The sequence below is a fragment of the Staurois parvus genome, unplaced genomic scaffold (assembly GCF_062004578.1).
Source record: "Staurois parvus isolate SC_StPar_1 unplaced genomic scaffold, SC_StPar_1.0 ptg000362l, whole genome shotgun sequence".
NCBI lineage: Eukaryota > Metazoa > Chordata > Amphibia > Anura > Ranidae > Staurois > Staurois parvus.
Window position 1 is genome coordinate 9,621,608 of NW_028318158.1, and position 14,906 is coordinate 9,636,513.

At 41.9% G+C, this 14,906-nt stretch overlaps 1 protein-coding gene across 1 annotated transcript in view; it reads right to left on the bottom strand.

Annotated features, from left to right (window-relative positions):
* The window catches only part of PARP1 (poly(ADP-ribose) polymerase 1), a 78,089-nt gene extending 77,138 nt beyond the window's left edge, over window positions 1–951 (bottom strand). Inside the window, exon 1 of the mRNA XM_089685098.1 lies at window positions 656–951. Coding sequence (XP_089541224.1) covers window positions 656–775 — 120 coding nt within the window. The 5' untranslated portion in view covers window positions 776–951. The remainder of the gene's footprint in view (window positions 1–655) is intronic.
* Window positions 952–14,906: the final 13,955 nt, after the last annotated feature.

Here is a 14,906-nt window from a genome sequence, read left to right on the forward strand (position 1 = left end):
AGGGCTGTTTTGGCAGCAAAAGGGGACCCTTCCCACTATTAGATGGGTGGTCAAAGATCAGGCTGATCGCTGTATGTCTCCATACACACCAGCAATGGCTGCATGTTTTTTTTGTTCCCTCAGGACATGCTTCCTGCTGGTGACAACAGTGGATGGTGCATGCATAACGTGATAAAATCACTGACTCCATCAAAAGCCTGTGTGACAGGGTGACAACCCAGGGGCACAAATGGGAAGTAGGGACAAAGCGTTGTCACCCTATAACAGGAAGTGCCTGAACAAGGATCTTTATGGCATCACCAGGGATTTAGTGAAATGGATGGATTTTTACTTTGGAATTGAGATTTCATAAAATGAGCACTAGCAGTGCAGCCCACCAGGGTCAGTAACCGGGGGCCTCAGGGTGGGGGGATAATGGGGCAACACATGACACTCTTCCAGGGCAGAATGCCTGAACGTCCAGTCACCAGACTCACAGCAGTCACATGGTGGGATTGTGCCAAGGCAGGTAGATAGGTTGGGGTGGGTCCAGGTTTGTTTTGGGGTGCAGACAGGTTCGCTTTAACCAAAGGCTATTCTAGGACTACAAGTGGCAGCCCCATGTGACAGAAAAGGTGTCTATGTGATGGGCCCCTGCAGGGCCCCCCACACCTACCTGCACCATGATGGCCAGCCGCAGTGACTGCTTGGCGATGTTGTCGCCGCATTTCTTGCAGCCGGCTCGGCCACTCTTGGCATACTCGGCCCGGTAGAGCTTATCGGCGGACTCGGCCATGTCTGAGGCGGATGTCGGTCTGCGTCTCCCTCACACAACACACGGCGAGTCAGCAGCGTGCAGCCAGGAGCCCGCCACACAACAAAGCAGGCCGCATTAGCCGCCGGTCGAGCGACCAGCCCCCTCAGGACACACGGCGAGGCTGCTCGGTGATCTACTACACTGGCCTGTCCCAGGGAGATAGATGGGCGGAGTGGGCTAGCTGTGCTCACGTGGTGTGGGCTGCCTAGAGGGAGAGCGGGCACATGGGGGGAGAGGATGTTGTCGGGGGTTTGTTATGGGGGAGGGGCTAGACAATAAAGTTAGTACACCTTTCACGCAGCTAAACCCAAAAACGACTAATATTGCAGATTACCGGTCCATCGGTGTGGTGGCCCCACTGCTGCTTCTCCCCGCGCCTTTACCCTGTCATTCAATCTGCTAATACTGCCATCAACATACATCCCAAGCAGGAGCGGACTGACAACTCATGGGGCCCCCGCGCAATAGGGGATCATGGGGCCCCTGTGACCTTGCCTAAACTCAAAAAAGTCTATGAAAAAGGTACCAGGGGCATCTCATGGGGCCCCCTACTGACCCCGGGCCCTCGGGCAGTGCCCGAGTTTCCAAATGGTCAGTCCACCCCTGCTCCCAAGTGTCCCTGATTTCAGGGACTGTCCCTCAGATGGAACAAAGTCCCTCATTCTGGTCTGATCCATAGAGTTGCACATAAAATGCACCATTTACCTATCAAAAAGTGCTAAACCGTTCATCCAATGTCTACATGTCTGCAGCTGTAACTTCCAAAAGCCCATATAAAGGAATAGTAGTGTAATGCAGGCCATAGATGGGTCGAAAATCGGCCGATTTTTCAGCCAAAAAAAAAATCGGCTGATTTTCGCACCATTAATGGGTTAATTGGTCGGCCATTTTTCTGGATTTTGTTAGATTTTTTTGATCGGTAAAGTTGGGAAAAAATTGGCCAATTTTTGTGGCAATGGTGGGCAAATCGGCCGATCTTTTTACCGATAAAAAATCTGCGCATGAGCCGTGACTGCAAGAACAAGAAGAAAAAAAATAAGAAGAAGAGAAAGAAGAAGAGAAAGAAGAAGAATTCCAGTCCGCTATTATATTTGACATTAAAAAGTATTGCAGTTGCAACAATGTATCTATTTGTATCCAAAAAAAAAAAACCCCTGTATCCGAAATGGATACAAATAGATACAATGTTGCAACCGCAATACTTTTTAATGTCAAATATAATAGTGGGGCTCTCTGCAGGGACAGAAGTAATTAAATGCCGGCCGTAGACGGGAAGAAAATCGGCCGATTTTTTTTACTGTTGGTGGTAACGTTGGCCTATTGAACGACCGATTTTTCATTTTTTTGTTAAAAAAACGGCCGGTTTTCTCCCCGTCTATAGCCTGCATAAGGCTGCATTCACACTAGCTTTGTCAACAGGCGTCAGGCGTTTGGGACGCATTTTTAATGCTTCACAAACGCCTATGAAAATTCTGCACATGGCAGCACGCAGTGCTGTTCACACTGAAGCGTTGCGTCGCGGCAAAACTGGCGCCTCATGTCCAATCAGGAAGGGTTGAAGCCTCTCATTCAAGTCTATGGTGCTGCTCCTCAAACGCCTGACAGGCATTTGCGACGTGGTTGTGGAGCGTTAATACCATTTAACTTCATTATAGGCGTTTGTGGTGCAGTTTTAAAGCTTGGCAATTGCCCATCAGATGCCTCAAAACCGCACATAGGGCGTTTGGGGAGCATTTGAAGAGCGTTAAAAACGATTCCCAAACGCCTGTCAAACGCTTTAGGGTAGTTTGGCAAAAGTTAGAAATAAAGTTGTGTGAACGATCCCTAAGAGAACCGCTTTTTGGGTTTAACCGATCATTGTATAATTCTCCTTTAAGGGGGCATGGCAGGGGGTGTGTCCAATGCCTGCATACTTGTGCTAAGTCCTCATGCACACGGGACGTTTTTACAGCGGCTGTTTTTTGCTTTTGATGTTTTTTCTACAGCCAGTAAACCCCCCAGCATGTTATCCTGTGTGTCCATACACACACAGACTGTAATCAACATTTTTTGGCTGGAAAAAGAACCCAGGACTAGTGAGTTTCTAGAGGAGTTTATTAGCTGTAAAAACACTCTAATGCTGAAAAACGCGGTAAATCGCAGCAATCCAGTGTTTTTGGCCTTTTTTTTTAATTAAAAAAGGAATCTCTAAAAAAATGCAAACGCGAAAAAACACTAATACAATAAGGCCAAAAAACTCAAGTTTTTTATATGACGTTACACAGCTAATGTTACCAGCGTTATTGAAGCGCCCAGTGGGCATAGAGCGTAAAAAGCGTCTCTCGTTCCCATCTCAGAAAGTTGGGAGGTATGCATCAACACTCTCCCACAGGCTGCATAAAAAAAAAAAAAAAAGAACATAGCATATACACCCAACAAGGACCAGCGACGTACTGGTACATCACTGGACTTTGAATGGCTATACCAGGATGATGCCTACAGCTGCAGCCATCATCCTGGTATCATTTTTTTCAGCTTTAGTACAAAAGCAAGCAGCGGAAAAAGATGACTCCACCGCTGCCTTCCACAGCCTTCTCGGGCAGACCCGTGCCATCGGGGGAATCTGAGAAGGCAGCCGGTGATTCTGCCAGCTGACCATAGAGCTGATTGGAGACCGGAATGGTGCCAACCATCTCTATTGTCTAAGAAATCAGAAGCTACGAGCATTTCATCATTTCAGTTTTGCAGGATATTAACAGCGCCATTTGTAAATTGGGAAAGTATCTGATCAGACTGATCTTGGTGAGATTAGATAATGTAAGGGCAGAGGAGATATCCAGAGTCTGATAGACCCCAGATTTCTCAAAAAAGAATATGACAATGCCCATTGAAGTTCTAGGGGATATTTGCATTCCCTGTGATAGCATTAAAAGTGATTAAAAAATGCAAAGGGACAGTGTAAAAATAAAAAAAATAAAAATAACTTAAAAAAAAAAGCACCCTTGCCCCCTACATCTGTGTGCGCAAGTGTTGACCCTGTGCCACCAGTGCACCATGCATTTGAGGTATCTTCGCAAACGTCAGATCAAGGGCAGTAATTCTAGCACTAGACCTCCTCTGTAAATCTAAAATGGTATCTTGTAAAGGCATTTAAAGCGTTGCCTATGGATATTAAAAATGTATGCAGTTTGTCGACATTGCATGGGGCATGCGCAGTTTTAAATCATTTCATGTTTGGTATCTATTTACCCGGCATACCATCATCTTATATATTTAGCAAAATAATTGGCCAATATATTGTGTTTTTGTGCATTAAAAGTAAAAAAAAGTTTATTTTTGTTTAAATTTGTGTTCGAAAAATCGCTGCATGAGTACTATGTGACATACAAAATTGTAGTACCCACCATTTTATTCACTAGGGTGTCTGCTTTAAAAAATATATAATGTTTGGGGGTTCAAAGTAATTTCCTAGCAAAAAATACAGATTTTTTTCATGTGAACAAAAAAATGTCAGAAAAGGCTTGGTCTTCAGGTAGTTAGAAGAGTGAGTGATGTGTGGCATAAACTTCTAATGCTGGGCATAAAATGCCCCCACTCCCCAAAATGACCACTTTTTGGAAAGTAGACACCTCAAACTATTTGCTGAGAGGCATATTGAGTCAATAGAAGAATTAATTTTTTTACCAGAAGTTTTTGGAAAATTACAATAAATAATTTTTTTGTTTTACACAAAATTGTCATTTAAATTATTTATTGCTCACACATGCCATGGGTATATGTGGAATTACTCCCCAAAATACATTCTGCTACTTCTCCCATGTATGGGGGTACCACATTTGAGAGACGTTTTGGCAGTCTAGCCAAGTACAGGACCCCAAAATCCAATAATAACCTTCAGGCTTTTAAAGGGCTTTATTTCCTCATTACACTTCCTGACTATCTATCACAGTTTCGGATGCTCTGAAATGCCAGGATAGAACCAAACCCCCCCAAATGACCACTTTTTGGAAAGTAGACACTCCAAGGAATTTGATAAGAAATATGGTGAGTATTTTTCAGATCTCATTTGTTGCCACAAGCTTTTGGAAAATCAAGAAAAAAAACAAAAACATTTTTTCTTTTCTTTTTGTATATTTCAAAACCTTGTGAGAAAACATGAGATCTGCAAAATATTCACCATGCCTCTTTTTAAATTCCTGGGGTTGACTACTTTCCAAAAAGGGGTCATTTGGGTTTTTGAAGAAAAACAATATTTTTTATTTTCAGCTATAAAAAATATATAGTAAACTCAAAGTCAGTTTTAAATTTAGGCCAAAATGTATTCTGCTACATGTTTTTGGTAAAAAAAAAATCCCAATAAGTATATAGTGATTGTTTTGTGTGAAAGTTATAGCATCTACAAACTATGGTATAGATACTGCAATTTACGCCATTTTTTTGCTATTCAGCGCTGTGCTAGTTTAACGGACAATTGCGCAGTCATGCAATATGGTACATAAATGAAATGTATGTCCTTTTTTCACATAAATAGAGCTTTATTTTGGTGGTATTTGATCACCTGTGCACTTTTTATTTTTGGCGCTATATTTTCTCATTTCAGTCATAAAAAATATCCAAAAAAACAAAAATTTCATCATAAATGTAGGCCAAAATGTATTCTGCTACATGTTTTTGGTTACAAAAATCCCAGTAAGTGTATATTTATTGCTTTGTGTGAAAGGTATAGTGTCTACAAACTGTGGTATAGATAATAGAATTTGCACAGCTTTTACTTTCTGACTGCTCATCACATTTCTTGAGGTGCTAAAATGCCAGGATAGTTCAAACACCCTCAAATGACCCCGTTTTGTCAAGTAGACACCATCAGTTATCTGCTGAGAGGCATATTGAGTCCATGGAAGATTTATTTTTTTCCACAAGTTTCTGGAAAATGACAAAAACATTTTTTTTTTTTACACAAAGTTGTCATTTAAATTATTTATTTCTCGCACAAGCCATGGGTATATGTGGAATTACACCCCAAAACACATTCTGCTACTTCTACCGAGTATGGGGATACCACATTTGTGAGACTTTCTGGAAGCCTAGCCACATACAGGAGCCTGAAATCCAATGACCACTTTAAAAGCATGATGGTGCGCCACTTCATTTCACTTCCTCAGTACCTATCACAGTTTTGAAGGCCCTGACATGCCAGGATAGCACCAACCCCCCCCCCAAATGACCCCTTTCTGGAAAGTAGACACCCCAAGGAATTTAAAAAGAGGCATGGTGAGTATTTTGTAGATCTCATTTTTTCTCACAAAGTTTTGAAATAGAAAAAAATAGAAAAAATATTTTTTTGATTTTTTTTCTTCATTTTCCAAAAACTTGTGGCATCAAATTAAATCTGCATAATACTTGCCATGCTTCTTATCAAATTCCTTGGGGAGTCTACTGCCCAAAAAGGGGTCATTTGTGGGGGTTAGGTGCTATCCTGGCATTTCAGGGCCTCCGAATCTGTGATAGGTAGTCTGGAAGTGTAATGAGGAAATAAAGCCCTTTAAAAGGTGAAGGTGCTTTTTGGATTTTGGGGTCCTGTACTTGGCTAGACTGCCAAAACGTCTCTCACATGTGGTACCCCCGTACTCAGGAGAAGTAGCAGAATGTATTTTGGAGAGTAATTCCACATATAACCATGGCATGTGTGAGCAGTAAATCATTTAAATGACAATTTTGTGTAAAAAATAAAATTGTCAGTTTCCAAAAACTTGTGGTAAAAAATAAATTCTTCTATTCATTCAACATGCCTCTCAGCAAATAGTTTGGGGTGTCTACTTTCCAAAAAGGGGTCGTTTTGGGGGGTGGGGGCATTTTATGCCCAGAATTAGAAGTTTATGCCACACATCATTCACTCTTCTAACCACCTGAAGATCAAGCCTTTTCTGACACTTTTTGTTCACATGAAAAAAATAAGTATTTTTTGTTAGGAAATTAATTTAAACCCCAAACATTATATATTGTTTTAAAGCAGACACCCTAGTGAATTAGTGGGTACTACAATTTTTTAGGGCACATAGTACTCGTGCAGCGATTTTTCAAAAGCAAATTAAAAAAAAAAAACTTTTAATGCACAAAAACACAATATATTGGCCAATTATTTGGTAAAATATAAAAGATGATGGTATGCCGAGTAAATAGATACCAAACATGACATGCTTTAAAACTGCGCATGCTCCGTGCAATGCGGACAAACAGCATACATTTTTAATATCCATAGGCAACGCTTTAAAAGCCTTTAAAAGCTACCATTTTAGATTTACAGAGGAGGTCTAGTGTTAGAATTACTGCCTTTGATCTGATGTTCACGGCGATACCTCACATGTATGGCGCAACCGCTGTTTACATACCGGTCCAGGGTCAACGCTTGTGCACACAGGTGTGCATGCATGGGAGGGCCGAGTTTTTTTTTTCCATTTATTTTGATTTTTTTACTTATTTTTACACTGTACTTTTCATTTTTTTTATCACTTTTAATGCTATCACAGGGAATGCACATATCCCCTATAACTTCAATGGGCATTGTCATATATTCTTCTTTGAGAAATCTGGGATCTATCAGGCTCTAGATATCTCCGCTGCCCTTACATTATCTAATCAAACCAAAATCGTTGTGATCAGATGCTTTCCCAATTTACAAATGGCGCCGTTTATATCCTGCAAAACTAAAGTGATAAAATGCTCGTAGCTTCCGAATTCTTAGACTATAGAGATGGTTTGCACCACTCTGGTCTCCAATCAGCTCTATGGTCAGCTGGCAGAAACACCGGCTGCGTTTTCAGGTTCCCCCGATGGTACGGGACTGCCCGAGAAGGCCGTGGAAGGCAGCGGGGGAGGGGGGCATCATCTCCCGCTGCTTGTAAAAGCAATCCTGCAGCTAATTAGCCACTAGGATTGCTTTTACATGAAAGCCGATCGCCAGCTGAAAAAAATGATACCAGGATGATGCCTGCAGCTGTAGGCATCATCCTGGTATAACCAATCAAAGTCCAGTGATGTACCAGTACATCGCTGGTCCTTGTTGGGTATATATGCTATGTTCTTTTTTTTTGTATGCAGCCTGTGGACTGTTTGAATAAAAGAGAAGAAATCTCTGCCAGAAAAAGCGTGTGGTATGCCCTCCATTAGAATATACCGCCCTGCATCCACCCACTTCTAATGGTGAGCACACATTAGGTCACACTGTGCCACATGCACCAGTTCCAAGATTGAACAAACATATAAGTGGTACCCCATATGGAAAAAGGATGACACCAAGTCCCAAACTATCTTGCCACTACTCTCCATGTAGTCTGGGTATCCGGGGGGGGGCTCCACATGACTATCTTTTCCCTCATAAATCCGAAACTTATAAGTATAGCCTGTTGTCCTCTCACAGGTCTTCTACATCTTGACCTCATATCTGGCACACTTGCTGGGGAGAAATAGTTTGAATGCAAGGCGGCAAGAAAAATTAATCAGGGACTCATCAACGCAGATTTTTTGCTGGGGAGTATAGACATCTGCAAATTTTTGGTTAAGGTGATTTGCGAGGAGCTGAATTTTGTGTAGCCGGTCAAATTCAGGGTCACCCCGAGGATGACAGAGTGTATTGTCATTGAAATGCATAAAACATTATACTCTCATATCTATGCCTGGCCATGTCAGCAGAAAACACGGGTATATGATGAATCGAGTCTGTGGACCAATACAACGGCAATTCATTTTTTTTAGTAATGCCCATGTTGAGGGTTAGGCCCGAAAAAATGTAAATTCGGAAACTTTAATGAGTTTCCATGCTACTGGTCTGGCAAGGGTTGAATTTGGGTTGGCGGCGATAAATTGTTGTGCATATAAATTGCTTTGATCCACAATCAACGCATACAGATATTCCGTGAAAAACAGCTCCAAAAATCAAGTAGTTAAATTTGCTATTTCCACCTGAATTCCGGGTTGTCCAGTGAATGGGGGAAGTACGGGTGCTGCAGAATTTGTGGGCCGTCATCCGGAAGGATACTAGGAGCTCTATGGGCCTGTGTGCGAATTCTTGGTGGCTGTGGGACAATACTTGTGCTCGCCACCGCACCGGCTTGTACTGAACTTATGGGACTCGCCACGTCACCAAGTGATACTGCAGTGCTGGTATTATTATTATTACGATTATACAGGATTTATATGGCGCCAACAGTTTGCTCAGCACTACAATATAACAGGAGACATTACAGCAACAATACAGTTCAATACAAGAGGGTTAGGAGGGCCCTGATCCTGGGAGCTTACAATCTAAGACATATGTGAAAGACCAAAATGTACTAGACCGCTGGTGCTTGCCAGTTCACCAAAAGGTAGCGCGGCACTAGTACTGGCACTCTGCTGCATATGAGAGTCCTCAAAATTTACCGGCAAGTGCTAACAGAGATCAGGCCTGATTCTGCCAACACTGCGGTTTTCTGTGCAATGTATCAAGTCACAGTGACCTGCTGACACTGCACTTGCTGGGGGGAGAAGGTAAGCGTATGGGCTAAATGCATGGCTTGCCAGGTGCCGGGGCTGATCCCGCTAACACTGCGTTTTTGGGGACACTATACTAATGTGAACTCTGGTATAGTGCTGATCTGATCAAAGATATTGATCCATTCAGACACTATACTAGCAATGGAGGTTTATTGTGTATGAGCATCTTCCTGGTAGTCAAGGGGTTAAATGTGATGACTGGTGTACTGAAGGGCAATCTGACGCTATCTGGGAGGGGCGTGAAAACCACGGAAGCGCAAATCATGTGTGTATATATATATATATATATATATATATATATATATATATATATATATATAAATATGTGATTTTGCACACTTGTGCCACCCTGTAGCAGTATTTCTGCTATAGGGCGGTCAGGAAGCGGTTACAGAGGCGGTTTGTGTTACGTCACTGCGTTACTTTAACTGACAAATGCACGGTCATGCAACACTGCACCCAAATTAAATTTACGTCTTTTTTCCCACTAATTGAGCTTTCTTTTGGTGGTATTTGATCATTTGTGCGGTGTTTATTTTTTGCGTTATAAAAAAAAAATGTAAATTTTGAGAAAAAAAACAATATTTTGGACTTTTAGCTATAAAACATGTCCAGTAAAAAAATTTAAAAATCAAATTTCGTCATAAATTTCGGCCAAAATGTCTTTGCTAAAAAAAAATCCCAATACGTGTAAATTAATTGGTTTACGTGAAATTTATAGCGTCTACACTTGGCGGGAAAGATACCGGGATTTTTTTTATATTAATAATGGTGGCGGTCAGCAACTTATGGCGGTGATCAGCGACTTATGACAGTGATCAGCGACTTATGACAGTGATCAGTGACTTATGGCGGGACTGCGGCGGACATTTTGACACTGGGGGGGAACTGACTTGGGGCCACTGACACTGTACTAATGGCACTAGGGAGGAAGGGGTTAACATTTTTAGGCAATCAAAGGGTTAACTGTGCGAGGGGAGTGTTTTACTAGTGGGCGGGGGGGGTGTACTTCACAGGAACACACTGATTTCAAGAGCTAAACTCCTCTCAGGAACAGTGTGTTGGTAACTGACAGGGAGCAGATCTGCATTGTAAACAATGCAGCTGTGCTCTGTGTCAGTGTTTGCCGGCGGGTAATGACCAGCCGGGACCCGGTGATTGACACCCGCGGCCCCTTGAATAGAGCCAAGTTATACCTCGCTATTTAAGTGACACGGGACTTATATGTTCTGAGCCTCAATTGGGAATTCCAGCACTCTTATATATAGAGAAATGTTTGGGCCTTTTCCAGGTGAATGCAGATTTTTTATCTCACAAGCATTATTATATGCAAAACGGGACGACCAGTCCTATGAACCCTTTAAAGGAACTGCCTTGCTCTTACATAAAAGAGGAATTTTTGGAGCCCTTTATAGGCAAGTTACTTGAATGTTTAGTGCCTTAGTGCATAATCAAGATATCTCTACTATAGTTCAAAACTTTTTTGGTATAAAGGAGGATACATATCTCTTATCTCCACAGAGGATTTACACAGATATATATCTCATCAGCCTCTACTAGGGTAATTATTCCCTTTATTTGGGGGCAGCACAGTGGCTAAATGGTTAGCACTTCCACCTGGCAGTACTAGAGTTGTTGGTTTGAATCCCAGCCACGGCACCACCTGCCTGGAGTTTGCATGTTCTCCCTGTGCCTGCGTGGGTTTCCTTTGGGTACTCCAGTTTCCTCCCACAGTCCAAAGACATGCTGGTAGGTTAATTGGATCCTGTCTAAATTGGCCCTAGTATGTGTATGTATGGATGTGAGTTAGGGACCTTAGATTGCATGCCCCTTGAGGGTTAGGGACTGATGTGAATGTACAATATATATGTGTAAAGCGCTGTGTAAAATTGATGGCGCTATATAAGTACCTGAAATAAATAAATACATTTGGAAGTGCCCATGATTTTCGTGTGAATTTGATGCCATAACATTTGTTTATTTGTTTTAGAACCATTATTACTGCTATCCACTGAAAATACCTTATATAAGAAATATCGGCCAATTGAAATTGGCCACACACTGTGACTCTACTTTAATCAATCCAAGTGATGATGATGATTTTCTAAGAAGGTAATACATAATTTTATCATGTTTTATTCCTCCATCAGTGGCCATACAATTTACAAATAGGATTTATCTTGATACTGCAAGTTCATGACAGGCATTTAGCAATTATTCAAGGATCTTTGTATTCATTGTACATTTATTCTTCAGGATTTCTGCCACTCATGCTTCCATCACCACACTTTGATGAATTGGAAGAAATTACTTTGATACCTCTAAAAATAGAAGATACAGATTAAGAATACTGAAGATATATACATATCTGGATTCCATATTTGGACTTTCCATAATGAATACAGAAGCAGTCTTTGCCAATTCTAATCTGGCTCTTTTTGCCATACATGCAGCTAAATGAAAACGCAGAACGTTTTTTTGTTTTTATTTTTCTGATTTTACTTTCATGATTGATAATGTGTTCACCATGATATAAATGTCTACCTTTTCATGATCCATGTGATCTTAATAAAAATAATTGCATCCACTATAATAGTGAATTATTACTCTGCATGGGATTCGTTATATACCGCTTTTGTGACAGGTCTGCCCTTGTCAGCTGCGAATTTCTATATATATGTCATTTGGTTTAAGAATCCACACCCTATTAGTGGTGAGTTGGGCATATCAATGGGTGTATACACCCGTTTTTTGGCACTTTTTCTTTTTTGTATTTTTTCACATACAGCAAAGGCCTGTCGCCAGAAGGGTTGTATTAGGTCACAATCCAACCAAATATGGAGCTCTGTACCAACAGCTTTAGTACAGCGCCAGCAGAGATTAGTTGTAGAAGGAAATATTTTGTGTAGGGAGAGGGGGTCCCTGTACCATCGAGAAAGGAGCTTAACGTTCTTTTCTTGTGAATAAGAAGAAATAGACGATTTGTGGGTGAAGTGGAATGACGTGGACCAGTCTTCAGCCGATATGTCTTTACCTAGGTCTCAAGCCCACGCCTTGGTGTAGGGAGGGAGTTTGGAATGAAGAACGTTGCGTAGCACTTTATAGAAGGAGGCTAGGACATGTCTTGGTGGTTCAGAGAGGGAGCACAGCCGTTCAAACTCAGAGAGTGGACGATGAGCGTAGGAGGAAGAGTATAAGTGTTCGCAAAATGAGGATAAATGTAAAGTGGCCAATCAATCCTTAGGCCCATCCCAATGGAGTGGAAGACACGATTGGGGGCAAATAAAGTCTCGAGCTACGGGCCAGGAGGGGCACGTAAAGGGTCCAATGGTAGAACAGCCTAACCCCTGAGGAAGAGCGGGGTTGTCAAATAGGAGTGATAAGGGAGAGGGATCAGAATATAAGAGAGCAATGATGCCCCATTGATACCACAATTGCAGTACAGCCACAGTCAATGGTTACAGGCAGGGAAAACGCAGATGGTCCTGGCTATAACCCCATGGTAAAGCCCGAAGATCAACCTGGGACAAATCTTGTTCAATCATACAAGAGGCATTACAGAAGGGTCTGGGAAACCAATTAAGCATCCAGGCTAGTATTGTGGTTTTATAATATAGCTCAAAGTCTGGTAAACTCACTCCACCTCCGAGTTTTGGGTAGGTAAGTAACCTATATTTTAACCTTGAGAACCCTTGGTGCCAAATAAATCTAATCGAACGGGAACGTAGAGAAAGGAAGAAACTCTTAGGGACAGCAATCGGTACAGTTTGAAAAACATATAATAACTTAGGTAAGGTATCCATCTTGAGGGTGTTGATGCGGCCGAACCAGGGCAGAGCTGAAGCACCCCATGAAGACAAATCTTTTCGGATAAGAGAAAGCAAGGGTAAGTAATTAAGGGAGTATAAACTATATTATACTCATTGCTGTTAATTGTTATGTATATCGCTCATTCTGGCCGGAAGGGCGTGGCTACAAGGTCAGACGCACACTGCATCACTTCCACTTGTACGGAGGACGTCAACACTACGTATTGCCCGACGAACAATTTTTTTAGCTTGGTTAATGTGGGCCACAATTTCAACCAAGGAACGAACACCTCTTGGTTGTTGGATGACTGATCGGTCGATTTTCTAATCATGTATTCCCACCTTAGCACCCTGGTAACATCAAACCGGACTTTGAAATTGTGTGGCTTACAGTGAAGTTGCATGGTTTCAAAGTCGGGTGACATACCGATTTCAGGTGCGATTTGCATAGACATCTGACACAGATGTCTATGCAAATCACACCAAAAGTAGTGCATGTACTACTTTAGACCACTCTAATTGCGGACAATAGGGTGTGACTTGACATGCAATTTGCAAGTCGCATGGCATGCAAATTGCATGCCAGTTCGCATCCAGTGTGACCGGGGGACAGGTGCAGCATTCACCTAGGTAAGAATAATCTGAGGGAAAAAAAACAAACAAACTTCTCTTTTAACTCTTCATGGCTGTTGCAGGTGGCACCACTTTTAAACTTTGCAACTGACTATGTTTCCTGCCTACTGGTTGGAGCATATACGAGAATCATATGGCTAATTTTTTTCTCCAATGAGTAGACTGTTGACACAAGAAGCTGAAATGGTGAACAGTGGTGTCACCTGCCTGGCTATGCAATGAGGCTGATCACAAGATTCACTAAGCAAAGCTGCAAGGTGTTCTGCAGGTGTGTCAGTATACATTTCAAGTAAAAAGATACATAGCAGCTAGCATGGAGTTTTTTTTTTCTTTTTCTGTTACGTCAGTAAGAGTTACAGATGAAATGCAGCATTTTGCTTCAGTGAGTTTTTATGTAATGGAATCAGAACTGCTAAAATGCTGTGCTGAAACATGCTTTAAATAATTGAAGTAATAAACATTGCTTTGGCTGATTTGTCTGCATAAGTTCTTACTTTCTTAAAGGTGACGTATGGGGTTATAAAAAACCACACATACATACCAGGGTTGGACTGACAGCTCATGGGGCCCTGGGCAATAGGAGACACACAGTCAAACCAGACCCACACAACGCCTCATCTACATATTGCAGCTCAGCTGCATAGAAAGGCCCTTTATATATCTACTGCAGCAAAGCCTGAATATTCCCGGTTTCTTTCCCTAGAAGCTGCTGGGCACATTCAGGTTTAAAGATGGCTGCTACATGGCAGCTATCTTTATGATGCAAGCAGGGGTGTTTTATGAAAGCAATGGGCCTATGTGCAAGACCATAATATGGGTCCTAATAGCAAAGAAAGAAATGTAGCGTGCACAGCGTGCCGCAGCAAAGTTTGGGGATGTGGTTTTCAGGGGCTCTAAGTAGCACCTGCTGCTTACATAGTACAGTAAAGATGCCCAATGATTGAGAGGTTAATTGTCTTGTGCTGCTGATCAGCTCCCACTCTGCTCCTTCCTGACAGGGTTGCAAACCCCCCACAACCTTTTTTTTTTTACTGACAAAACATGGAAATTCTACTGACAGAGCACATTTTGTTTACTGAGAACCTGAAATATGACTGAATCTCCTGTTAGAAACTAAAAGGGGAATAGGGGCTGGAGGGATAGAGACAGAAAGGTGA